This window comes from Pecten maximus, chromosome 18, assembly GCF_902652985.1.
Source record: "Pecten maximus chromosome 18, xPecMax1.1, whole genome shotgun sequence".
NCBI classification, from domain to species: Eukaryota; Metazoa; Mollusca; class Bivalvia; order Pectinida; family Pectinidae; genus Pecten; species Pecten maximus.
Genome location: NC_047032.1, coordinates 12,811,584 through 12,837,972, shown reverse-complemented (window position 1 = coordinate 12,837,972; position 26,389 = coordinate 12,811,584). Strand labels below are relative to the sequence as shown.

Below are 26,389 nucleotides of genomic sequence, written 5' to 3'. Positions count from 1 at the left end.
TACATTCCAGTTATTAAGTTTTTTCATCTCAAAACAAAATGCAATTGTTTGGAACATGCAGAAAGAATGGGATGATAATCAAATATAATTAACAATTAACTAGATAATTATGGAATCTGTTAGCTGGGTAACACAGAACCACACAGAACATTTTACAAGGACGTTGGATCTCCCACCCCCCGTATAACTACATAAGTGTTTAACATCGACTGATTCATTAATCAAATGTAATTTTTATATCAATCATTAGTACATTTAATATAACATTTCCCTATATTTTTATAAAATAAAACTAGATGCCAAAATAAATCTTGTATATCATCATATCTAAATTCTAGGACATTTAACAAGGTTTGTAATTTAATGTAAAGCAACTGAAAACAAATTGTGACAGTAACAGAGAATATCGAAGTATTAATCTTATAATTACAGGAAACAGGAATTTTGAACATATTTGAATGTTTAAATAAACATATATCAGAAAACCTCTCTGATTATAATTAATGATCGAATAGAGATTCATAACCAGTATCGTATCACTAACATGCAGTTTGCTTGCAATTCAGACCATGCCAAAAATGCAATCTTAGTAGATGTTGATAATGCACTGTTTATGTAAATCTACATCTTTAAAGGAAATGGTACCAAGTAGTTTATCACAATTTTACTGCCCTAAGTATTTGACTTCACTTCAGCTATACAATTTTATCATAAAATTAACATATTTTAAGTGTCAGAGTGAAGTTTGGCATTCTTTAAAGACTTAACTGATTTTTTTAAGGTTGTAACATGCAGCTCATACAGCCAGTTCTAAATATATAACCTTGAAATATATAAAATGATATGGTTTTAATGAAGCGTAAAATTTCTCTAATATTAGATATGATAATGGTATATAACTATAGTAGAGTTACACGATACCAGCCTGAGATAAGGTATCTTTTTAGACTAGAACAAAATGCAATGTTTACGACAGTATTTTTTTAAAAGAATAATTTCAAACCAGACTGTATGCCTCAAAAAGTTCCTGCAAAATAATGCATTGTATTTCTAAACAATATCACCATAATACAAAATAAACATTTTAATTGAAATTCAATATTGCTATATGTTCTACATGCATACATGAAATTATCATTCATGGCATATCTAAATATACTAACTATACCTTGCTTTGAGATCAAATTTTCTTTAGTTCATTCATCTCTTCTTTTTTTCGTAATTTATTTCAAATAGTTTGTTTGAAAAATGTATTTAATATTTTCAAAATGTTACTTCCTCCAGAAATCATATTCAATATACCTGGTACATATTTACAAAAATATACATATTTATAAAAATATATATATTTCCTTCGATTCCCTCATGATTTTAATAGCTTATCAATTACATGTAGCTACCGGTATTAAACTCTACAGCTCCACTAGAATACCTCTAATAAATAAACTGATATCAAAACTAAATATCTTTGTTCAATTTTACTTTAATAACAAGATAGGGGGGAAATATTGTATTCAACTGGATGAGCACTTAAATAGGTATCAGTCCTACCCTTACTAGTACCGCGATTATCCTTTTTCTGGACATCCAAGTGCCAGATACAATACTTTACTGACTTCCTCAAAAAAATGTGTCTAATTCAGAAACATTTTGAGAATTATGGCAGATTATACAGAATTTATTTCACTCAATTTCTTAACAAGTATAACACTCATGAGGTTGAATATATATATATATGTCATATATATATATAATTCATTTTATAAATTAGCAAAACTACAAATATATTATTAACTACAAAATTAAACACTAAAAAATTGTAAAAGTGCAATAAATCTCATTTTTCTTACAGTACACATACCAAGTGCTTATTTATACAGATATGTAAATCTTGAACACCAATATACTTAACTAGCACTAACTCAAGACAAGAGAATACATTTCACTAATCATATCATACTATAATGAGGAAGTAATTTTAAAGGATTTTTATGGTGACCTAGCACTTTATTTATCTACTGTAATTTATTTGATAACACTTTCTTATATATAATTCATAACTTCCTTTCTCAGGGCCTAACTTTCTGAAGTATCCTTAAAGTAGATAGATTGTCAGAAAGTTTTGTCGTCAATAGAGTTTACATGATATACAACTGTACCTACCTTACAACCAGAATCACAATTGAATTGTCATATCTATTGAATTAATCAAGTAAAGAAAACAAAGACGCTAAAACAAACTACATGTAATAAGAACTTAATGATCAAATGGATATTCAAGAGAAGAAGGTAAAGAAGATCAAGATGGAGGGAGTAATGTCCCTTTACACACCTGCCTTCCGCATTTTGCCCCTGGGTGGCGCTAAACCATGCGTACGTCTATAACCCCGCGCTGAAATGTCAGAGAAGTAAAATTGTGCAAAAAACAAAAACCAAACCAAAGCAAAAACTTCAGGAACTCTTCAAGTGTTTTTTTTCTATTTTTTTAACACCCCTCCCCTTCCCAAGTAATTTCTTAATTGTTTAAAGATTCGGCTGTAATATTTATTTGCCTGAATAATTATTTTTCATTTTGGAAAATACAAAACAGGAAGAAAATGATTAAATAAAATCTTTTACTTGTTCATTAGCACTTTACATAAATAATATCCCGTCTTTTTATTTCAGTAACTGTTCCGGTAGCATTATACATTAGTCCCAAATTTTGTTTAAACACCTTGAAAAGTTTCTTTTAGAGTTATCCACTGACCAGTATATACTCAAGCATAAAAAAAAATCAGACATAACTCTCACAGATATATATACTTATCAACACAATATTAGATCACAATATTCATATCATATGTTTGATAAATTCATCAAAAAGTGTCACAGTTCACACACAACACTGGAAATCACACTTCCAAATACACTCATCTGGAACACAGCTGGTCAACGCTTAAAGAATTCAAAGACAGAAACCTGAATTTCCTGCAGGAAAAAATCCCTGAAATTCCCATGGGAAAAACCATCTAACAGGACATCTAGGAATCGCGTTGTGGTTTAAAACACCACTGGTATGAACACATATCCATTACATCCATATTATTTGAAGCCTGTGAAGGTTTCATGTTAAATATGAATGTATATACAATGTAGCACGTTTGTGTTCATACTGATATGAATGTTACATAAAATAAGGTCAACACAAATGTCTGTATTTTAGTTAATACATGCATATGCATTAACAAATTTTACAATTTAAAATTTGAGTAAATTACAGATCTTCAAATATAATTATGTAACCATTCCCTTATCATTAAAACATTTTATGAATTTGAATGACATAAAACCGAATGATGACTTTATTTTTCATTTACAAAAATGTTACATATATGATATATTAAAGATATGCCATATTTAAATTTTTTTTTTTTAATTTCAGTCATGCCATGCTTGTATATAACTTAAAAATGGAAATGGTAAACATGATTACATTTTCTATAAGCTTTATCTGAGGAAATCTGTATATAAACAGGAGCTGTGATACGAGTACAAAGGGTGAGGGGAGATATAAGATGTGTATTGGAAGAGTGATTTCAAAATTCACTTAACAGATATTGCAAATAAACTTAAATAAACTTAAAAGCAAAATTATAAAAACTTATATAAAAAGATGCAAAATGTGAAAATAAAATCATGCAATTAAAAATGTGAACAAAACTAAAAAAAAAAGAAGTGCAGAATTTTCCAGAACACTTAGTAGAAGAAGAGGAAGATTTTGAATTAAAAAGAAATTGAAGAGAGGAAATACAGATTTATACAAACACCCAGAGAGAGAATGGAGTTTGACAGAAAATGTAAATGGAGGAAAATAATACAGATTAAACAAAACACTCTGAGAAGGAATGGAAAACACAATTTTAAAAGAAAGCGTGAAGTGATAAATTAGGTACAGAACTTGATTTGCATACTAGCCGAGAGATTGGAGTACAAAAACTGTTACAATGAATCGAGGTCAAAACTCTGAATTAAAAAGTCTATGAGGGATATGAAAATATGAACTTACACAATTCAGTCTGTCAAGTCTGACAGGTGATTGAATAGAATATTGTTAGACAGAAACTAGACTTTCAATTTTATCAACGTACATACATGTTAAGAGACAGAGAGCCGACAGAATTCCAGTTTCTGACAGAGCATTCCAAGAGCTAGGAAAAATTTGGCTTGAAAAGAGCAATCTGTCGGGCTATTGAAGTTTAAGAATTTTTCATACTACTCAGAATATTTTCAAACTATACAGAGGGAAAATGAAAAATAACTCAATTTTAGTTGAACACTTTGAGGGAAGATAATCAGAATACCCAAAAAAACAAACACATTATCAAGGTTTATCTGTTTGAGAGCTTTTATGATAGGCAATGACACCAAGGGATTAGGAAATTAACCTCAACCGAAAGTCTACTAAAAGATAAATCTAGACAAACCATAGCAAACACTAGCAGGTTAGCTTACAACATCAAATCAAGAAGGGAGTCACAGCAACTTGTTAAACATTCCAGATTAGTTATAAATAATTAGGATATCAAATTATCATTACTGAAAAGACACTGAGGGTATCAAATATGTTAAATGGTTCAGAAAGGAAAAAAAAAAGTCAAATTTTTATAGTCAATCAAATATTGACTTTGTTCAATCATTTTCAGTGGCAAACTTCTGATTTAGAAATTGAACAATATTCATTCCACTTTTTAAATTCATCTAGGTGCCATAAAATGATATCATTACATGATTTTTTGAAAGATTTAGACCTGGATCCCTCTTTTATATTGAAAATGACTGAAGCTGTCAAACAAATTCCAAATGTGATTTGTGAGCGTCTAACTAGATCTAGCAAGCTAAACTTACAAGATCCTGAATGACCAGGACTAATAGTGAAAGCTTGAGCAGAGAGATCCTCTTGTGAGCTATTAGAGTGCAAACCTTCATCTGACCCAGACTGAATATTTGTTTTGGCTACGTGCATGGACTTCGGTCTTGGTTTCGTAGTAGATTTTTCTCGGGCTCGTGGGGCTGGACGGTCGTATTCGTCACCTTCTTCTTGCTCTTGGCGTTTCTTATCCTGGTACTGACGGAAGATCAGTTCTCGCCTGGCTTTTTCTTCCTGTTTCTTCCTCTCGGCCTCTTCCTGTTTTAACCTGCAAATTTTAAATTAGTTGTTACTTTTTAACATACCAACTCATTTCTATGTACCTTCAAATATCAGATAATATTAATGATACTTGTTTATCAGGTCATATATATTATAATCTTATACTATACAATAATTGTTTACAATAAACAATTTTAAAAGCCTTTTAAAGTCAACACATGGTTTTATTAACCCAAGAAAAATATTGACCGAGGACATCACCAAGTAAACAGTGAACCCTGAAATGGGACATCCCGATGTGTAAAGTGAACCTTCAAATGGGACATCCCGATGTGTAAAGTGAACCTTCAAATGGGACATCCCGATGTGTAAAGTGAACCTTCCCGACGTGTAACATGTGTATGGCATATACTGTGTCTATTACTTAATTAAAAAAACTAAATTTGCCATTTACTTCATTTGCCTTTAGCACAATCTTTTCATCACCATGCAATGTACATGTTTCTAGGGCTACAATCAAAGTGTCTTCAACAATCTGGAAGTTATAACATGACTATACTGTTCCATGATCCATTAAACACTCAGTAAGGCCTAAAATAAAACATTGTTTGTTTGCCATTAGCCGACCAACCCGCCAAAATCGCCCCGACTCAAAAAAATTTATTCTCATTATCAGTTTAAAATTATTTTTATTACGATCGCTATTTTCCGGATATTTCGTCCCGATTCCGTGAACCACGTACTGCTTTAGACCTGCCGTAGAAGCGTCTCTATCACTTGATGCTTGAATGTATTATTCACCGTTGCATACAAGCGTGTTGACGACCTCCATAAACAAATCGCATGTGCCAAGCTTTAGTCACTGTAGCGTGGAGGAAAGACGATGAGAATTTATTTAATACCTCCATCAAAAAACAGATAAGAAGAATAAACAACAAGAGGCCCAAAGGGCCTTAACGGTCACCTGAGATTTGAAATATTTCGGCCAACTAAATTGACCCTTTTTGGCCCCACCCATCAGTCCTAATGGGGTCAGTCTATGAAGAGTATTTGATTCTAACATATAGTTGATAAGACGATTTTGGAAATTTCAGTCAATTTGACCCTTTTTGGCCCCGCCTACCAGCCCCTGGGGGTCAACCAGGGCCAACATGTACATAACATCAAACTGTAATCCCATGCTGATAATTTGAACCAAGTTGGAATGAATTCCAATACAAATCCAACAAATGATAGTAAACAAGAGGCCCAGGGGCCTTAACGGTCATCTGACTCTAAATTAAAAACCTTATATAATTGTAGTATGTATTCTCTGTAGCAAGTATATAGTGGCGCCGTTTGCCATGGTGGCCATCTTGGATTTCTGACTGACCCAATAAATAACAACACTTGGTAAGGACCATCTCAGGATCATTTCTGGTTACAGTTACAGCTGAATTCCATTGGGGGAATTTGAGAAGAAGTTTGAAATAGGCATTGTTCAGGAAAACCATGATTGCACAATCATGTTACAAATGGCCACCGTGCATGGCTGCCAAGTCAATGATTTTACAAGGCGGAAAAATATTAACACTTTGTTGGCACTCCTTCCTTAAAATCCTCACCAATTTCCAACTCAATGGCACCAGTGGAACTGGAGAAGAAGTTTAAAATGTTTTTTCAAGATGGTTGCCATGGTGGCCATCTTGGATATCTGGCCGACCCGATAAATAACAACTCTCAGCCAGGACCATCTCCGGATCATTTCTGGTAAGTTACAGCTGAATCCCACTGGTGGAATTTGAGAAGAAGTTTGAAATAGGTGTTGTTCAGGAAAACCATGATTGCGCAATCATGTTACAAAATGGCCCCCCTTGCTGCCATTTCAAAGTTTTTACGAGGCCGAAAAAATAACAACACTATGTTGGCTCGCCTTCCTTGACATCCTCACCCATTTCCAGCTCAATGGCACCAATGGAACTGGAGAAGAAGTTTAAAATGTGTTTTTCAAGATGGCGGCCACGGCGGCCATCTTGTATTTCAGACCAACCCGAAAAATAACAACACTTAGTCGGCATCATATCAGGATCATTTCAGGCAAGTTTCAGCCCAATAGCACTGGTGGAACTGGAGAAGAAGTTTAAAATGTGTTTTTCAAGATGGCGGCTATGGCGGCCATCTTGGATTTCAGACCAACCCAAAAAATAACAACACTTGGTCGGGACCATATCAGGATCATTTCAGGTAAGTTTCAGCTTAATAGCACTGGTGGAACTTGAGAAGAAGTTTAAAATGTGTTTTTCAAGATGGCAGCTATGGCGGCCATCTTGGATTTCGGACTGACCCGAAAAATAACAACACTTGGTCAGGATCATATCAGGATCATTTCAGGCAAGTTTCAGCTTAATAGCACTGGTGGAACTGGAGAAGAAGTTTAAAATGTGTTTTTCAAGATGGCGGCTATGGCGGCCATCTTGGATTTCGGACTGACCCGAAAAATAACAACATTTTGTCAGGATCATATCAGGATCATTTCAGGCAAGTTTCAGCCCAATAGCACTGGTGGAACTGGAGAAGAAGTTTAAAATGTGTTTTTCAAGATGGCGGCCACGGCGGCCATCTTGGATTTCGGACTGACCCGAAAAATAACAACACTTTGTCAGGATCATATCAGGATCATTTCAGGCAAGTTTCAGCCGAATAGCACTGGTGGAACTGGAGAAGAAGTTTAAAATGTGTTTTTCAAGATGGCGGCTATGGCGGCCATCTTGGATTTCAGACCAACCCAAAAAATAACAACACTTGGTCGGCATCATATCAGGATCATTTCAGGCAAATTTCAGCCCAATAGCACTGGTGGAACCTGAGAAGAAGTTTAAAATGTGTTTTTCAAGATGGCGGCTATGGTGGCCATCTTGGATTTTGGACCGACCCGAAAAATAACAACTCTTGGTCAGGACCATCTCCGGATCATTTCAGGCAAGTTTCAGTTTAATAGCACTGGTGGAACATGAGAAGAAGTTTAAAATGTGTTTTTCAAGATGGCGGCTATGGCGGCCATCTTGGATTTCGGACCGACCCGAAATTTAACAACACTTGGTCAGGGCCATCTCAGGATCATTTCAGGCAAGTTTCAGTTTAATAGCACTGGTGGAACTGGAGAAGAAGTTTGAAATGTGAAAAGTTTACGCACGACGCACGGCGCACGGCGGACGGCGCACGACTTCGGGTCAGATGACCTAAAAATGTGATTTCTCTATATAAACTATAGTAAAGTTTACCCCCTCCCCAGGGGCAAACGTGAGACCCCAGGGTCATGAAATTCACAATTTTGGTAAAGCACCTTAAGACCCTTCCATCTATGAAGAGTATTTGATTCTACCATATCTGAGAGTAGAGAAGAAGATTTTTGAAATTTTAGTCAATTTGACCCTTTTTGGCCCCGCCCACCAGCCCCTGGGGGTCAACCAGGGCCAACATGTACATACCATCAAACTGTCATCCCATGCTGATAATTTGAACCAAGTTAGAATGAATTCCAATAGAAATCAAACAAATAATAGTCAAAAATGTGATTTCCCTAAATAAACTATAGTAAAGTTTACCCCCTCCCTAGGGGCAAACGTGAGACCCCAGGGTCATGAAATTCACAATTTTGGAAAAGCACCTTAAGACCCTTCCATCTATGAAGAGTATTTGATTCTACCATATCTGAGAGTAGAGAAGAAGATTTTTGAAATTTTAGTCAATTTGACCCTTTTTGGCCCCGCCCACCAGCCCCTGGGGGTCAATTAGGGCCAACATGTACATATCATCAAAGTGTCATCCCATGCTGGTAATTTGATACAAGTTAGAATGAATTCCAATACAAATCCAACAAATAATAGTCAAAAATGTGATTTCCCTATATAAACTATAGTAAAGTTTACCCCCTCCCCAGGGGCAAACGTGAGACCCCAGGGTCATGCAATTCACAATTTTGGTAAAGCACCACAAGACCCTTTCATCTATAAAGAGTGTTTGACTCCACCATATCTGAGAGTAGAGAAGAAGATTTTTGAAGTTTTAGTCAATTTGACCCTTTTTGGCCCCACCCCTCAGGCCCCTGGGGGGTGGGGACCATATAATTCACAATTTTGGTTGACCTTCAGCCATAGAAATCTGCCAAATTTCATTGAATTTTGTTAAGTGGTTTTGGAGAAGAAGTCGAAAATGTAAAAAGTTTACGGACGCACGAAGCACGACGGACGACGGACGACGACGGACAAAAGGCGATTAGAATAGGTCACTTGAGACTTCGTCTCAGGTGACCTAAAAAGGGTGTATGGATACCGGTACCTTGGTTTCTTTCTAACATTTTAACTTAGGAAGGCTATTGACTGCAGAAATGTTTCTTTAGGACTCGGGAAAGCCCAAGGAGGAGAGACTAAGTTCGTGCATCATTTAATGATCACATAACGTTAAATACCGCATTGAAGTCAACCGGACCATAATAATATATTCGTCAATTTCTAATATCGAATTGTGTTGACGACATGTGGGTCTTGTAAGGAGTTCGGAAAAGACATTAAAACGAAATGCAACTAGATTCAAACTGTTTTCTCGTGTATTATTTGATTAAAAAAAAAATTGTCCGAAGATTTTTTTAAAACAGTTTACAAGACAAGATTTTAAAAGATAATAACATTGTAAAAAGTATTCAGTTTGTGAATTGATACATGTAATTATTTTACATATCAAGTGAAGAGTTGTTGGCCTTTGTCTTATTCATAATTGATATTGTTTTGAAATGTTAATTGGTTCTTTTTAAATATCATTAATTTTTAATGTAGCAAGCAGATACATGCAACTTTTTATTAAATCTAGTCTTGTTTGTAAAATGTATTTAATAGAAGTTTCCTTGTTTTTATTTTACATGTCACGTAATAAAAAGTTATGGCAGTTCAGAATCAACAGTGTTTTTTATTTTCATACTTTTTACAATGGTTTATTTTCGGTCTAAATATAAATGTTATAATTTCTCCTATGGAGTTTTTAGATTCTTAATTTCTTTCTAAACTTAAGGAAATCCCTTTACATAAAATTTCTCAAAGGAAAGTATCATTGGATTTTGAAAAGATCTTATTCAAGGAACTTTCCTTAAGTTCTGTAAGGATTTTTAAATAGTTTTATTCAAACTGGTTCCAATTTCAAGGATATTCCTTATGGAAATCCCTTAACTTAAAACTTTCCATAGGAAATCATTACATTATTTCAGGAAAAATCTTTATAGTTAAAGAAATTTCCTTAAATTCTGCAATGTTTTCCAATGGAAAATTTTAAGTTAAAGAATTTTCTTACATTAAGAAACATTGCCCAAGCCTGGACCATGTTTCTGATGTCATTTAAATTATTATCATTGATCAAATACAGATTCGGGCAACCCTACCAACATCACCTGAGCCTGTCTACAGACCTTTCCTGCTCTTTCTTGCGGGCCAGTTCTATCTCTTTGTAGGATCGCTTGCGTTCTTGATCTTCTTTACGTTTGATTTGCATCTGAATCAGTTTTTCTTTTCTCTTCAGCATTTCATCATCAGTAATCTGGTCAATATAAATGGCAATGTTTAAGTAATTATTACATAATTATTATGGTGGATAATTATACGTAGCCTTTCCATACCCAGTTCCCAAACCAGTAATCGTTTGGTTTATGTTGGTTGATTTTGATTTAGTTTAACTTCCTATTAACAGCCAGGGTCATTTAAGGATGTGCCAGGTTTTGGAGGTGGAGGAAAGCCGGAGTACCCGGTAAAAAAAACATCGACCTAAGGTCAGTACAATGGCCAGGCAACTGCCCCACATGGGTTTCTAACTCACGACCCAGAGGTGGATGGCTAGTGATAAAGTGTCGGAACACCTTAACCACCCTTAGCTATTAAAACCCTCCTGAGCTGCATCAGATTATAAATAAAAAGAAAATGAGCCACTGTTATGTCTGCCAGTAATATACTTATGCTTGCACCAATCTTAGTAGCCTGTTATATCTTTGTCTATCATTTACAGCTTTTCTTTAAATCTTTCAAAAACAGAATTTCTGAAATGACCAAAGCTTTCGACTTCAGCAAAAAAACAGATTACAGCTACTAATTTTCATGTCAAGCATTTATAATCATCAGACTACATAAAACATAATTTGCAGCAATTATATACATTTTGAATTTCAATGCCTTTAATACTCTCATCACCAATAATGCTAAGTTAGTTAGAATAGGTCAGGACTTTAATTAGTATAAGTCAACAGAATTATACTGATAGTATAGTGTTTGATTAACAATTATGGGGTTCAGGTTTACAGTATACACAGTATACATCAGAGGTCATCATTACATATTACTTGTGATACTACTCAAGTCTTACCTGTTCCTGAAAATCTTTTTCTGGTTCAATTTCAAATCCAATAGGTGGCTCTGTCGGAACTACCGGCTGGACATTGGCTGGTCCACCTATCCCTGGCTGCGATACATTCTGGTTAGCTGATGTTGATGGAATGTCCCATTTGGCACGCTGAGGCGACACTGAACTACGATCACGTGTTTGGCCACCAGGTGGAGCTAAGGAGGCCTGACTAGATGGCACACTGTCCTGATTTGTTAGCGGAAGCTGTTGGTCCTTTCGACCACGCTCCTTTTTTAAAGCAGGTTTGGTTCTCTTTGGTGATCCGTCACCAAACGACACAAAGAACCCACCATTTTGTCCCATAGAGTTCACACTACCACTGTCGTCCGAGTGATCATCCTGGGGTTTGATTTCACCCACATTTGGCTGATAATCTGACTGAGAATGCGGTGTTTGTTCTGTTCTGGACAAGTTTGGATTGCCAGACGATGGTGTATTGTCCGAAAGTAGGGCTGGGCCATCAGTGATACCAGCTGTGTTGTTAGATGGAATGTTAGCAACAGATGTCGGGTTATATGGCTGGGCCCCAACGTGACTAGGTACACTACTCTGTATGGTGTTAGCATTACTGGTGTACCCAGGATAGGAGGGCACAGTGTACGTTGATGCTATTGGCGGGGGAGGTTGGAAGGGCTGCATGCCAATGCCATAGTGAGGAGAAGATACACTAGGTACACCGAACTGAGACCCGGGAGGTATGTGTTGAGGAAACTGTTGGGGGAATGCTGGGGATGGCGGGTAACCATGGGGAGGTGTGGGAGGGAACTGCTGTGGCGGTGGGTAGGGCGGGGCTGGCTGGGTGTGGTATCCAGAGTACATCACAGGAGTTTGAGGCATGTTCACATACTGATTCTGGCAAGTGTAGACCCCCATAGGCAGCCCACCATGTTGATGCTGCTGGTAGCTGGGCATCTGTTGTAGAGACGTTGGATGTTGGCCGTACTCACTCTCTGCCTTATTGAGCCGTTCTGGCGTAGGCAGCACTGCCTCGGAACTGTGTGGTGCGGAAGCCGGATAGCCTTGATGCTGTAGAGTTGAAGGATGCTGTGTACTACCTTGGGCAGATCTCTCTGGTGTCTGCATAGCTCCATCAACATCAGACTTAACCGTATGTCCACTGGCAGGTTTCATCTCTGGCTGATGTCTGGGGGGTGTGGCAGTCCGCTCACTTGGCTCTCTATGAGGAGATTCTGACGATCGTTCACGTGTCCGCTCATGAACAGACCCAGCTGTTGCAGCATTCATTTTCATGGACTTAAGTTGATCTTGCTGTAAATTGAGACGGCTGATTTCTCCCTGAAGATCAACCAGGCTTTGATTTAATTTGTCAAGTGATCTGTTGTATTGTTTTGGATCCTCCTTTTTGGCACTGCCTTCTTGAGATCGCCTTCCCTCTATTGGACGTGGAGGGCTTTCTGATGCTACTACTCTCTGTGGAGGACTTTCAGATACAACCATCCTTTGGGGAGGGCTTTGGGACATCCTCTCATCTGACAGCGACATCCTATGATGGGGACTCGGTGCAGGTATCCGTCTTGATTGGGTGTCTGTTATATGTTCAATCTCTGTCTCTGACGATGATGGAATCAGAACATCGTCGTCTCTAAACCATTTTTTTCGCACATTTTCAATTGTCTGTTGAATACCCTCACGGGAAAATGGGCGTTGTTGGCCACGCTCACTTGAAACATCTCCTTGACCATGATGATCAAGTTGTACCGTTCTAGTTCCAGGAATGTCACGATCAAGCGATCTTGTTTCACGATCCAGTGACCTTGGACGACCAGTGTCCACTGTTGAACTAAAGGCTGACCTTGGAAGTGTTCGACTACTGTAGTTACCTACTCCTTCCACTTCAGGAATGCGGCCATTCACAACATCCTCCGGTTTATCAGCATTTGGCTTTTGAATCACTTGTAAGAATGCAGTTTTTCCCATTCTCTGACGCATCTTTTGATGCTGAGCTTCCATGCGATGTTTCTTTCTTTCAATCATTTTACGTTTTTCTTCCAGTTTCAGACGAATCTGAAGCATGTCCGTCCCTCCTGCCCCTACTGCTTCACCGTTTTCAACATGACTGCGATCGCTTGCAGCAGATACTGGTTCTGATTGTTGTGATGTTTGCTGCCACGTCATCTGATTTGGAAGAGCAGCAAATGTCGTCTTCTTTTCTGGTCTAGCCCTGTCTGGCCTCTGGGCACTATTGTGCAGTGACGATTTCTTGGTCTCCACAGGTTCCTGACCTTTGATCATATACACAAATCCTGAGTTGTCCATTTGACCGACATTCTGTTTCATGCGTTTAATCTCTGCAAAACTTGTGGTGTTACTCAGCTTTTGATCTCCCACAGGAGGTGTATGAGTTTTTATCACAAAAGGGTTTGTTTTGCATACTGAATTTGTCCGTTCCAGAAGATTTGGTCAATGTTGTCATTTTCTTTGGAGCACGAGATTCAGACGACTCCCTGTCCTTATGATCCCAATGAATTTTGTGGGATTCATGATCGGAATAATCACCCGAGCTTCGACTACTGGCAATACTGCCTTCTCGTGAACCCCACCGCTGAAGAATGGAATTACTGTTGCTATCACTGACCACTGGTATTCCGGCTGCACGAGCCATTTCTGGTGTATATGTTTGATCAGATATCGTGTAGCTGGTTTTCACAAACTCTGACCTTGAATCTCCCCGTGGCTGTTCTGACAGCCGTCCCGACTGAGGCTGGTCAGGTTGTACAGTAAAGGCAGCGTAATTTTGTTGTTGTGTGGATGGAGGGATACGCGGAGACTCACCACAATCAGATATCTGACTTTCAGATAACGGAGTGACAACATCACGTAAAGAACTGTCACTACTATCACTTATAAAACTAGAAGTCAGACTACTCCTTGTCTGTGCGTTGCCTTTAGGTGGTGTCGTTGGTTTTCGACGTTCTCTATCCCCTCTCTCCATTTCCTTGCTATGATGATTAGATTTTTCCTTTGCTGGCCTTAATTTTGCTGGAAGTAGAGGCTCCAAATGATTGGCAGACCCTGCTTGGTCAACTCGGCCAGTAGACTCATAAGATGCTTCACCAGATCGTTCACTAGAACGGAGCACATCGTTTGCTATATTCACATCCCCAGGCTGGGATGTCCGGAGCGTTGTGGCTCCAGACGTTACACTTTGAAGCTCCATGTAGTCTGGGTGTTCTGGGTTTCGTAAATTTGAAGCTGAAGAAGACAGATCATGAGACTGAGACAATGTAGGAGGGGGTGTGTTGCTCTCACTGAGGTCGCCTAGATCCATACTGAGGCGGTCGTCAGAGAAACTGTCGTTGAGATCACTGTCTATACTGACATTAGCCAGAAGACTGTTGGTTCCAGTACTTTGCTGGCTTTGACGTCGAGGGTCACTGGTCAAAAGAACAAGGAAAACAGCTTGAAAGTGATCAAAACAATAAACAAGATCATTGTAGAACCTAAATTCTTGTTAATGATGCTTTGAACAATGAACAAACATTTATTGAAATAACTACATTTACCCCAACTATTCTACTTTTGTTATCTTTACAAAGGGATTGTTGAAATATTTTACTATTCATTATCACTTATAGCTCAAAGGTCTGATTTTATTTTTATTTTACATGCTATTATGCTAGTTATATTATATATACATAGCATATTGATGCACTTCCACTATTTTTTATATATATAGAGGATATCTAACAGTGTCTTCAGTAATACCAAATATATTTCACTCGTGAGGCTAATATTTTGATATTTTTCACTCGTTCGCACGAGTGAAAAATATCAAAATATTAGCCTCACGAGTGAAATATATTTGGTATTACTGAAGACACTGTTAGATATTCTGTTTATTACATTTTTTATCAACGAAAAACCTACCCCGTATGCTAACTAGGCCTACAGCGAAAGTTTGCATATGTTTACCGCTTACATATATGTCGGGCTTTCTGATTGGTCAATTATTTTGGTATTTTCTAATCATTAATTTGATTAGTCAAATCAGCAAATATGATATTTTTGAAAAATATCACTTTTATAGAATGAATAATTTTTGATATTTCACTGGTAAAAATGTAATAAACTGTATTACATGAAAAATTTGTGTGTACTTTCTTTCGTTGTTTGGATATTTCAGATAATTAATTTGTGGGTGCAAACTTCCATACATACAGCAATATTCATTGTATCTATATATGTGGTTCCACAACATTTCATGCCATACAGTAGTTTTTATACTTTTATTTCACTCTCTCACTCTGTGTACACATTACTGATGCAATTTCAGCTGCTTTATATAGGCTAATGGCCTACTTTCATTTTCCATATATATATTCTATAGAATATCAGGAACTTTCAGTATATGAGTTATTTATCTACTTTCACTTTCTATATAAATCCTTGATGTACTTTCACTTTCTCCAGACTCTACCATTTTGTATAGGTATTTACCTTACTGACTGCTGTGTGTCCTGCCAGGCCATTACAGAATGATGGATGGTGTCTCTTTCCTCCTGTCCACTCAGTGACTGGGAACGCCGTGCTGGTTTTGGCTCCTGTTTAGACTGAGCATCTATCAAATATAAACAACACATGGATATTTGGAAATTCATACTTCACAAGGATCATTTACGAACAGTTGAATCATAACCATAGAAAAGTGACCCTTAAATATTTCCGTCTCTTTTAAATTATAGTTTCAATATTCTAATTTGATATAATAAAAGATTCAATCAACTTAATTACAATATTTATCTACTACCAGACTGTCTAATGAAGGAATATTTTTCAGCCATACTGATAGAAAAGTGGAATTCTTGTCGACAAAGTCCTGATGAAGCCTGGGCAAAACCAGTCAACAATAATAAATGAAAATTAACTTATCCCGAGAATGTTGCAATAGATTATTCTGCTTAGTTTTTCCATATTTCTCAATCACCCTGCATACCACGCGATATCCAAGAAAGGGATATCAGGTACCTACCAAACCACAACTAAAGGGACATCATTATTAATTAGCTTTACTCCAGGATCTTTGTCCAAATACCATTAACACATTATATTTTTATTAACACACAAAACTTATAGCCCTTAAACTGTTAATATCCTTGATGGAATTAAAACCATATTTTGTCATCATTGAGATGAATATTTAAAAAATACTGTATTCTCTCAAATACTCTATTACCATGTGTGACGTCGGTCTCTATTGGACCGCTGCCATAATGAGGCTGCTGTTGTAGTCGTTTGTGGAGTAAGGGCTGCCGTGGAGGAACAGCGACTCCCGGCCCCGGAGTCATAGCCATGTCATCAGACGGTGACTTCTGGAAACTCTGTTTAGTGACATTACTGATGGGGAGATTGGCTATAGCAGTACTACTCAACAGTTTGGCTGTGGCAGGTCTGGGCACTGGTCAAGAAATCCGAAGATATCATCACAGATCAAAATGAAATACTTCTGGTCAAGAAATCAGAATATAATATTACAGATGAACAGTGTAAAATTTCTGGTCAAGAAATTGAAATACAATATTACAGATGACCTGTGTAATATTTCTGGTCAAGAAATCAGAAAACAATGTTACAGATGTACTGTGTAATATTTCTAGTCAAGAAATCAGAATATAATTTAAAATACAGATGAACAGTGTAATACCACTTCAATAAGCAATCTAAGGTGACATTAACTTGTAACATTTCCTTAATTTAAATTATTTAACTCTTTCCTAGAGAACTGATATTATATAAATTGATAACGAGGCCAACAATTTTTAATTTGTCAACTGGTGTCTTTATCCCAATATCTGATAAATGCATATTTATTATAATCTATCACCCTTGATTTTTAAGGACTTTTAACTAGAAATTTGATACCTGTTTATATTTCAACAAAGTATAAATATTATGATAAGGAAACCACAATGGGTAGTTGTGTATCCAGAAACGATCTGTTTGGAAAATTTGATGAATCAACTGTTACAGTACTGAAATATCTTGATTTATTTTGTAGAATGAAATTTCGATTGCCATTAAAAGTTTCAATTTTTCTTTTTAACAAAGTATAATTATTCATAAACTTCCTATTTTGGTTTGATGCCTTTCTTTCTACTTTATTAGTCCATATACTCAGGGCTGTGAGATCTAGTTTTAGATTTTTTTTCTATTAGGAAATTTTAAAGTTAAACAGAGAAGTCTTAAATAAGATTTCTAATTGAAAATCATGTGCATATCATCCTATCATCCAAGCTTTTTATCAATAAATCCTACCATGCTAGTGGTGCTGGAATACTTACCTTCACCTCTGAGCGAGTCCCCGGGACATTTGGCCACACAGTCTAGCGTTTGAACTTCTAGCCAGTAGAACAACTCAGCTAGCATCACATACAGGTTCTGTCGGAGGCGGTCGCCGGTGTACAGGAAGTCTTCATATGTCAGCAGAAAACACTGGCCCGGAACGTGGTTATCACAGAAAGTCTTCACTAGTTGTAGGTTGTATAGGGAGTCGGCTATACCTATGCTGGACTTCAAACAAATATCTGCAAAATCAATTCGTTTGATTTATTGAATACTGTCAATTAGTTATGTTTTGCGTGTGGTTTATTTTCAGGTTAACATATAAGGAGAGTGAATCACGATTTAAAATCCGACATAATTATTTGTATGAAAATAACACCTCTTGACGGCGGGAAATCTGTCAGTTACTGATATAGGAGTCCTACATAGTCCACGACTCTAATAACTTATCAATAGCGAATTTAAAGTTATTTCTACACTAGCAATCACGAAATCATGCCTTCACAAATATGTCTGAAGAGGTTAATTCACAAAATCTAATTTTCGCTTAATCCAAGTGATTTACAGTATACAGCTTATCTTTTATGATTTTATAGCATGAATATTACATAGTGACATATCACAATTCATTTGTATCCCTACTCTGGACTGTGCGGAGTGGGGGGACATGTCTTTTCTTTGTCCGTCTGTTCGTTACACCAAAGCTTATCAGTGCTCTAGCTGCTTCATATATTCCTTCAGACAATGAAAAAGGACCATAACATCTCAGAAAATTTTGAGTTTCAGGGTTTTTGGTTCAAGGTCAAGGTCAGTTTCGATTCTTAGTTTGGGTGGGTGGTGGTGTGGGGGGGGGGGGGGCGGGGGTAGAGGATATGCGTTTCTTAGCAATACCCTGCATGCTTGTTACTTATAAATTAATCACCATCAAACTTGAGGGCTGTTGGACAGTAGAAGCTGATGAGTGTGGCTAGAGAGCATCCGTCTCCCACATCACTAAGGAAGTCCTCCAGTACAGGGACTGTCACAGACTCTCGTGGTGTCGACCTGCTCACGATTCTCACCTACCAAAAACAATCAATGTATCATGTCACAGACTCTCGTGGTGTCGACCTGCTCACGATTCTCACCTGTCGACCTGCTCACGATTCTCACCTACCAAAAACAATCAATGTATCATGTCACAGACTCTTGTGGTATCGACCTGCTCACGATTCTCACCTACCAAAAATAAGCTGCTCACGATTCTCACCTACCAAAAACAATCAATGTATCATGTCACAGACTCTTGTGGTATCGACCTGCTCACGATTCTCACCTACCAAAAATAAGCTGCTCACGATTCTCACCTATCAAAAACAATCAATGTATCATGTCACAGACTCTTGTGGTATCGACCTGCTCACGATTCTCACCTACCAAAAACAATCAATGTATCATGTCACAGACTCTTGTGGTATCGACCTGCTCACGATTCTCACCTACCAAAAATAACCTGCTCACGATTCTCACCTATCAAAAACAATCAATGTATCATGTCACAGACTCTTGTGGTATCGACCTGCTCACGATTCTCACCTACCAAAAACAATCAATGTATCAAACAATATGATACACGCTCCCATGGCCTCAACCTTCTCACAAATCTCATCTATCTAACATTAACATGAAGTGTATGGACATGGTTAGGTCTAAATAAAGCAAGCAACAATGAAACCAGAGTCTACCTTCTGTTGAGACTCGCCCTGGATAATCTGGTCGGCCTGACCTTTGACCTTTTTGTCGAGGATGAGCTGTACAGACAAGCAAATCTTGTTCGTCCAAAACACCAAACCATCATACACATCATTGGGGAGTTCACTGGAGGCATTAAAGGTTGTATATTTCCTGAAATCCAAAATAATATCTAATTTAAGTTTCTGATTCTAAACATTCCTGATAATTAGAAAGGAACATGCATGTACATGCACTTAGTTTATCATGACATAATAGTTTTATTCCAGTAAATTACAACTGTACCCATTGATACGACTATCCTATCTCTTGCCCTAATATACAATTTCATTATTTCAAGAGTCTCCCATGGGATACAGGGTTCAAAAATTAACTCTTTATAACTAGCAAAATGCCAGTTAAATTGTAGGAAATGCAAGTTAAAATTTGGTCTACTCGTAAATGTTCTGTTCATATACATGATACACATGCATAAATAGTGAAAATATGAGTGGAAATAGATACCAACATTAGAAATGATTATTTTATGACGAATGAAATTTTTTCCGATAAGTCGTGTGGTTCCTGTATTTTCTCTTCTTTACTTTATATCAAAATGAAATGAAAATACTGCTAGTCCAAAATTATCAAAGATATGTCTATGAAAAAAGTTAATTTTGACCCCTGGCCGATACATATCTCAGATGTGTCTAATGCTTGTTGATATGCCTGGTAATTCTATTGTCACCACTACACCCTGGTTCTAATTTTGAAGATTTACATATCCTGGCCTAGATTAGAGTGGTGGGCGTCGCTAGTGAAGTAGAAGACTCTTACCCTTCCAGAGCACAGTGGTCTTATTCTCCTTGTACTTTTAATGAGTTCCAATCAAATCTATATTTTGTTTATTTTTTGCCTTATTTTATCAGATTCATGTCAAAATTAGTTTCTTGTATGTCGGCATCTTCAGCTTGATGTGTCGTTAAAACATTTTGGATGTCTTCGTAATCTGACACATGTTTAACACTTATATGTCACAGATTCAACGTATAAAATTCTGAACGATATCAATATAACATTCAATACGGTTTAAAATCTGGTCTCTTACCGGACAGCTTGTACAACACGCTCCACACTGACCACTTCACTGATGTATGCCATCATCAGAGCGTCTATGAGGGACAAGTGAGCATTCTGAAATCACAGTGGTATAACATTCAATATTACAAGAAACCAACAAACTAAGTTGTAACATGATCTCAGGTGGCTTAGCCAGTATCGTATGCTAAATTTTCAGCAATCAGAGACCTTAGATTTGGGAAATTGAGAGTCATGATACAAAAATTTCAAGCTTCAACATGACCCCTTCTGAATCAGCGCTTATATATTTTGTAAATAGCATCAATAAGCAAACTTTTCAATATCTATAAAATACAAACCAATCCTGTAGTAGTTTTTTACCCAATAGACCCAAAGACGCATTGACAAATAGGTATATAACTACAGGCATTAAGAATCATTAAGAAGCCATATATATATATATATATAGGCTAGAATTCCTTTAATTAGTGCAAACAAATTTGAAAACTCATGATGAGAAAATGAAATGAAATTATCTTCACAGAAATAATGCAGTTTCTCTTAACTCTTTGCCACAGGAAGTATCACCATGAATTATTTCAGTTTTAATTTTTCCAGGATTATTTTGTGCAAATAGTAGGGGTGTCATATGTCCTCATCAGATATTAGAAATTAAAGAATTAAAATCATATATTCCTCTTTATATTAAAGCACATATCCCCTGAAAATAGCAACACTAGATGACTATAAGAACACTGCAGTAATTCATTTTAACTTATAGGAATACTTACTATCTGGAATGGAGCATTTTTCATCAGAATAGTTTCTGTAACTTCAGTGTCGTCGTTCTCCCCGACATAGATTCCCTTCCTACTTAATACTTGTATTATACTCCAGTGTCCTGTGATAGAAAAAGTTATCTCCCTTTAAATGTCAATCAAAGTTGTGATATTATTTGGGATGGAGCCCTCTTTGTCTCATTTCGAGAAGAATTTTTTCCCCTGAAAGGAATATTTCTTAGGAGTGAACTGCAAATTTTGGGTTTTTGGCTCTTTATTACATAAAATTAATTGTAAATGAGGTAATCCATAATTAGCCCTAAAAGCCTATAAAAATACCCCTTATGTTGTATTGTTTTTATAGAATGGCAAAATAGCATTGCAAATGCTTGTTATATTGCACAAAATCTTCATTATGTTCACAGTTTCTACAGAGCTGTGTTAATGAATACAACCTCAGTTTAAATACTACTTTTTGTTTATACTGGGTCCCAACAAAAATTTACACCACAAGTATGGCCGGCTGTACATGTATACATTTCACACAAGATTCTTATGGTGGAATTAACACCTTGTTACATTACTTTCACAGATAGTTGCCTTCACAACCAAAATAGCAAAGGAAAAGCAGTATTATTACTCAATACTATTAAAATGATAATTAGTATTTTTTTTCTAACTGTTTCTGGCTTTTTGTTCAATTTCGGCTTTAGAAGCCAAACAGTTATTATGTTAAGGTCGGTAATTAATGAGTGTTTATTTATTATGTAAGGTCGGTAATTAATGAGCGTTTACTTATTATGTTAAGGTCGGTAATTAATGAGTGTTTATTTATTATGTTAAGGTCGGTAATTTATGAGTGTTTACTTATTATGTTAGGGTCGGTAATTAATGAGTGTTTATTTATTATGTTAAGGTCGGTAATTTATGAGTGTTAACTTATTATGTTAGGGTCGGTAATTAATGAGTGTTTATTTATTATGTTAAGGTCGGTAATTTATGAGTGTTTATTTATTATGTTAAGGACGGTAATTAATACGTGTTTATTTATTATGTTAAGGTCGGTAATTAATGCGTGTTAACTTATTATGTTAGGGTCGGTAATTAATGAGTGTTTATTTATTATGTTAGGGTCGGTAATTAATGAGTGTTTATTTATTATGTTAGGGTCGGTAATTTATGAGTGTTTATTTATTATGTTAGGGTCGGTAATTAATGAGTGTTTATTTATTATGTTAGGGTCGGTAATTTATGAGTGTTTACTTATTATGTTAGGGTCGGTAATTAATGAGTGTTAACTTATTATGTTAAGGTCGGTAATTAATGAGTGTTTACTTATTATGTTAAGGGTCGGTAATTAATGAGTGTTTACTTATTATGTTAGGTCGGTAATTAATGAGTGTTTATTTATTATGTTAGGGTCGGTAATTAATGAGTGTTTATTTATTATGTTAAGGACGGTAATTAATGCGTGTTAACTTATTATGTTAAGGTCGGTAATTAATGAGTGTTTATTTATTATGTTAGGGTCGGTAATTAATGAGTGTTTATTTATTATGTTAGGGTCGGTAATTAATGCGTGTTAACTTATTATGTTAGGGTCGGTAATTAATAAGTGTTTATTTATTATGTTAGGGTCGGTAATTAATGAGTGTTTATTTATTATGTTAGGGTCGGTAATTAATGAGTGTTTACTTATTATGTTAAGGTCGGTAATTAATGAGTGTTTACTTATTATGTTAGGGTCGGTAATTAATGAGTGTTTACTTATTATGTTAAGGTCGGTAATTAATGAGTGTTTATTTATTATGTTAAGGTCGGTAATTAATGAGTGTTTATTTATTATGTTAGGGTCGGTAATTAATGACCGTTTATATTTACTATCTTAAGGTCAGTAAATCATGAATGTTTTATTTATTATGTAAGGTAGGTAATTAATGAGCGTTTATATTTACTATGTTAAGGTCAGTATATCATGAATGTTTGATTTATTATGTAAAGTCGGTAATTAATGAGTGTTTATTTATTATGTTAGGGTCGGTAATTAATGAGCGTTTATATTTACTATGTTAAGGTCAGTATATCATGAATGTTTTATTTATTATGTAAAGTCGGTAATTAATGAGTGTTTATTTATTATGTAAAGGTCGGTAATTAATGAGTGTTTACTTATTATGTTAAGGTCGGTAATTAATGAGTGTTTATTTATTATGTTAAGGACGGTAATTCATGAGTGTTTATTTATTATGTTAAGGTCGGTAATTAATGAGTGTTTATTTATTATGTTAAGGTCGGTAATTAATGAGTGTTTATTTATTATGTTAAGGTCGGTAATTAATGAGTGTTAACTTATTATGTTAAGGTCAGTAATTAATGCGTGTTAACTTATTATGTTAGGGTTGGTAATCCATGAGTGTTTATTTATTATGTTAAGGTCGGTAATTAATGAGTGTTTATTTATTATGTTAGGGTCGGTAATTAATGAGTGTTTATTTATTATGTTAAGGACGGTTATTAATGAGTGTTAACTTATTATGTTAGGGTCGGTAATTAATGAGTGTTTATTTATTATGTTAAGGTCGGTAATTAATGAGCGTTTACTTATTATGTTAAGGTCGGTAATTAATGAGCGTTTACTTATTATGTTAAGGTCGGTAATTAATGAGTGTTTTTTTATTATGTTAAGGTCGGTAATTAATGAGTGTTTATTTATTATGTTAAGGTCGGTAATTAATGAGTGTTAACTTATTATGTTAAGGTCGGTAATTAATGAGTGTTTATTTATTATGTTAAGGACGGTAATTCATGAGTGTTTATTTATTATGTTAAGGTCGGTAATTAATGAGTGTTTATTTATTATGTTAAGGACGGTAATTAATGAGTGTTTATTTATTATGTTAGGGTCGGTAATTAATGCGTGTTAACTTATTATGTTAAGGTCGGTAATTAATGAGTGTTTTTTTATTATGTTAAGGTCGGTAATTAATGAGTGTTTATTTATTATGTTAAGGTCGGTAATTAATGAGTGTTAACTTATTATGTTAAGGTCGGTAATTAATGAGTGTTTATTTATTATGTTAAGGACGGTAATTCATGAGTGTTCACTTATTACGTTAAGGTCGGTAATTAATGAGTGTTTATTTATTATGTTAGGGTCGGTAATTCATGAGGGTTTACTTATTATGTTAAGGACGGTAATTCATGAGGGTTTACTTATTATGTTAAGGACGGTAATTCATGAGGGTTTACTTATTATGTTAAGGTCGGTAATTAATGAGTGTTTACTTATTATGTTAGGGTCGGTAATTAATGAGTGTTTACTTATTATGTTAAGGTCGGTAATTAATGAGTGTTTACTTATTATGTTAAGGTCGGTAATTAATGAGCATTTATATTTACTATGCTAAGGTCAGTATATCATGAATGTTTTATTTATTATGTAAGGTAGGTAATTAATGAGCGTTTATATTTACTATGCTAAGGTCAGTAAATCATGAATGTTTTATTTATTATGTAAGGCCGGTAATTTGTGAGTGTTTATACTTTTGATATTAAGGTCGGTAATTCGTAACTCTACCCCATGAGCACTAAGTGTGAGGAAATAACTGAAGACAATTGTGAGGAATTATCCACTTCATAAACCACACAAACAGACAAAGATATATCATCTCTTGTGTAGATTACCTTTCCATTGTGAAGTAGAATCACCAAACATGTTGGAGCAGGCTCGACAGTACAGTTCACTTGTCGTCATCAGGTTAGCAAGGCGGGGCTTCACATGAATTGATCCCTGTCAATCACAACAGATATATGTCTCTAAGTTATACAAGCACAGGTATGATTCACAACAAATATATGTCTCTAAGTTATACAAGTACAGGTATAATTCCTTTGATTCAAGATGCAATGGGAATATCATCAATACGGATGACTCTCTTTTATTAGTACAGCATTTTTTTAATCAGCTATTTAGATTTCTTCTTGTGTACACACAACAGAAAAGAAATCAAAGACAGTGACAAAATGACTCAACAAGCATACTTGTTGTGTGAATTATAAACCAAGAAAAAATAGCCATTTATGGCGTGACTTTGAAGTTTAGTGCGGGTGTTATGTCTGACGGAGAATTTCACGACATATATATAAGTATACTAACCTCTGGTGTGGAGTAGAAGGGATCTTGGAATTCCTTTGGCCTGCTATCCTTGTAAGCCTTATTTAGGATCCACTGGATGGAACAACGTAGCTTTGCCTAGAAAGAAAAGAATAAGTTTAAAGTAATACTTATCTGTTTGAAATGATCAATATAAATGATAAGTAACTAAATCAGATGCAACAAACCATTTATAATTGATTCTTGTGATCAGGAATTAGGCCATAATAATTTGTTTGTTTGCTGGGCTTATCACCCTGTGAACACGTGTAGCAGTTGGTGACTACCTCACTGATCGAACAACATGCGGGGGGCTCATCGCATGACATCTAGAGCAAAGGTACCCCGGTGGGGAGTTGTAGAAATCAACATGCAAGTTCGTTTCACAGCACTTGAAAACTGTCAAAGTGTAACATTGCATCAAATTCAAATGTTGTGAAAATTTTAATATTTGACAACCAACTGATAAAATAATCTTTAATTATTTTTTAAATTCATGTTTAGAAATTTAAAGTTGATATCATGCAGTTCTGTTAATTGTTTTTCCAAACGACTATAAATTCTAGTTCGTGTATTCACAGGACTTTTTTTCAGTGGTTTGAGTGGGGTCTTTTGCCTACACTTGTAATTGGGAATAAAATTGTGAATTGGAAAAGTTTTTTGAAAAATTTACAGAAATATTAAATTGCATTTTGGGAATTCAATATGAAATAATTTCAATTGCTAATTAATTACATATTTTTATCCAAAAAACAACAGAGCCCTGATTTATCAAATAGTTTTTTACAGTTCCACTTTGTTAAAACTTCAATTTGTACA

General features: G+C 35.6%; 1 protein-coding gene across 1 annotated transcript in view; it reads right to left on the bottom strand.

Annotated features, from left to right (window-relative positions):
* Nucleotides 1-26,389, bottom strand: part of LOC117316120 (calmodulin-regulated spectrin-associated protein 1-like) — a 48,152-nt gene that overhangs the window by 13,873 nt on the left and 7,890 nt on the right. The window contains 14 exon segments of the mRNA XM_033870621.1: nt 2,333-2,392; nt 4,888-5,177; nt 10,566-10,693; nt 11,510-13,939; nt 13,941-14,943; nt 16,007-16,127; nt 16,743-16,964; nt 17,848-18,090; nt 18,771-18,909; nt 19,573-19,732; nt 20,667-20,752; nt 21,430-21,539; nt 25,102-25,207; nt 25,574-25,669. Of these exon segments, the coding sequence (XP_033726512.1) occupies nt 2,333-2,392; nt 4,888-5,177; nt 10,566-10,693; nt 11,510-13,939; nt 13,941-14,943; nt 16,007-16,127; nt 16,743-16,964; nt 17,848-18,090; nt 18,771-18,909; nt 19,573-19,732; nt 20,667-20,752; nt 21,430-21,539; nt 25,102-25,207; nt 25,574-25,669 (5,194 nt within the window).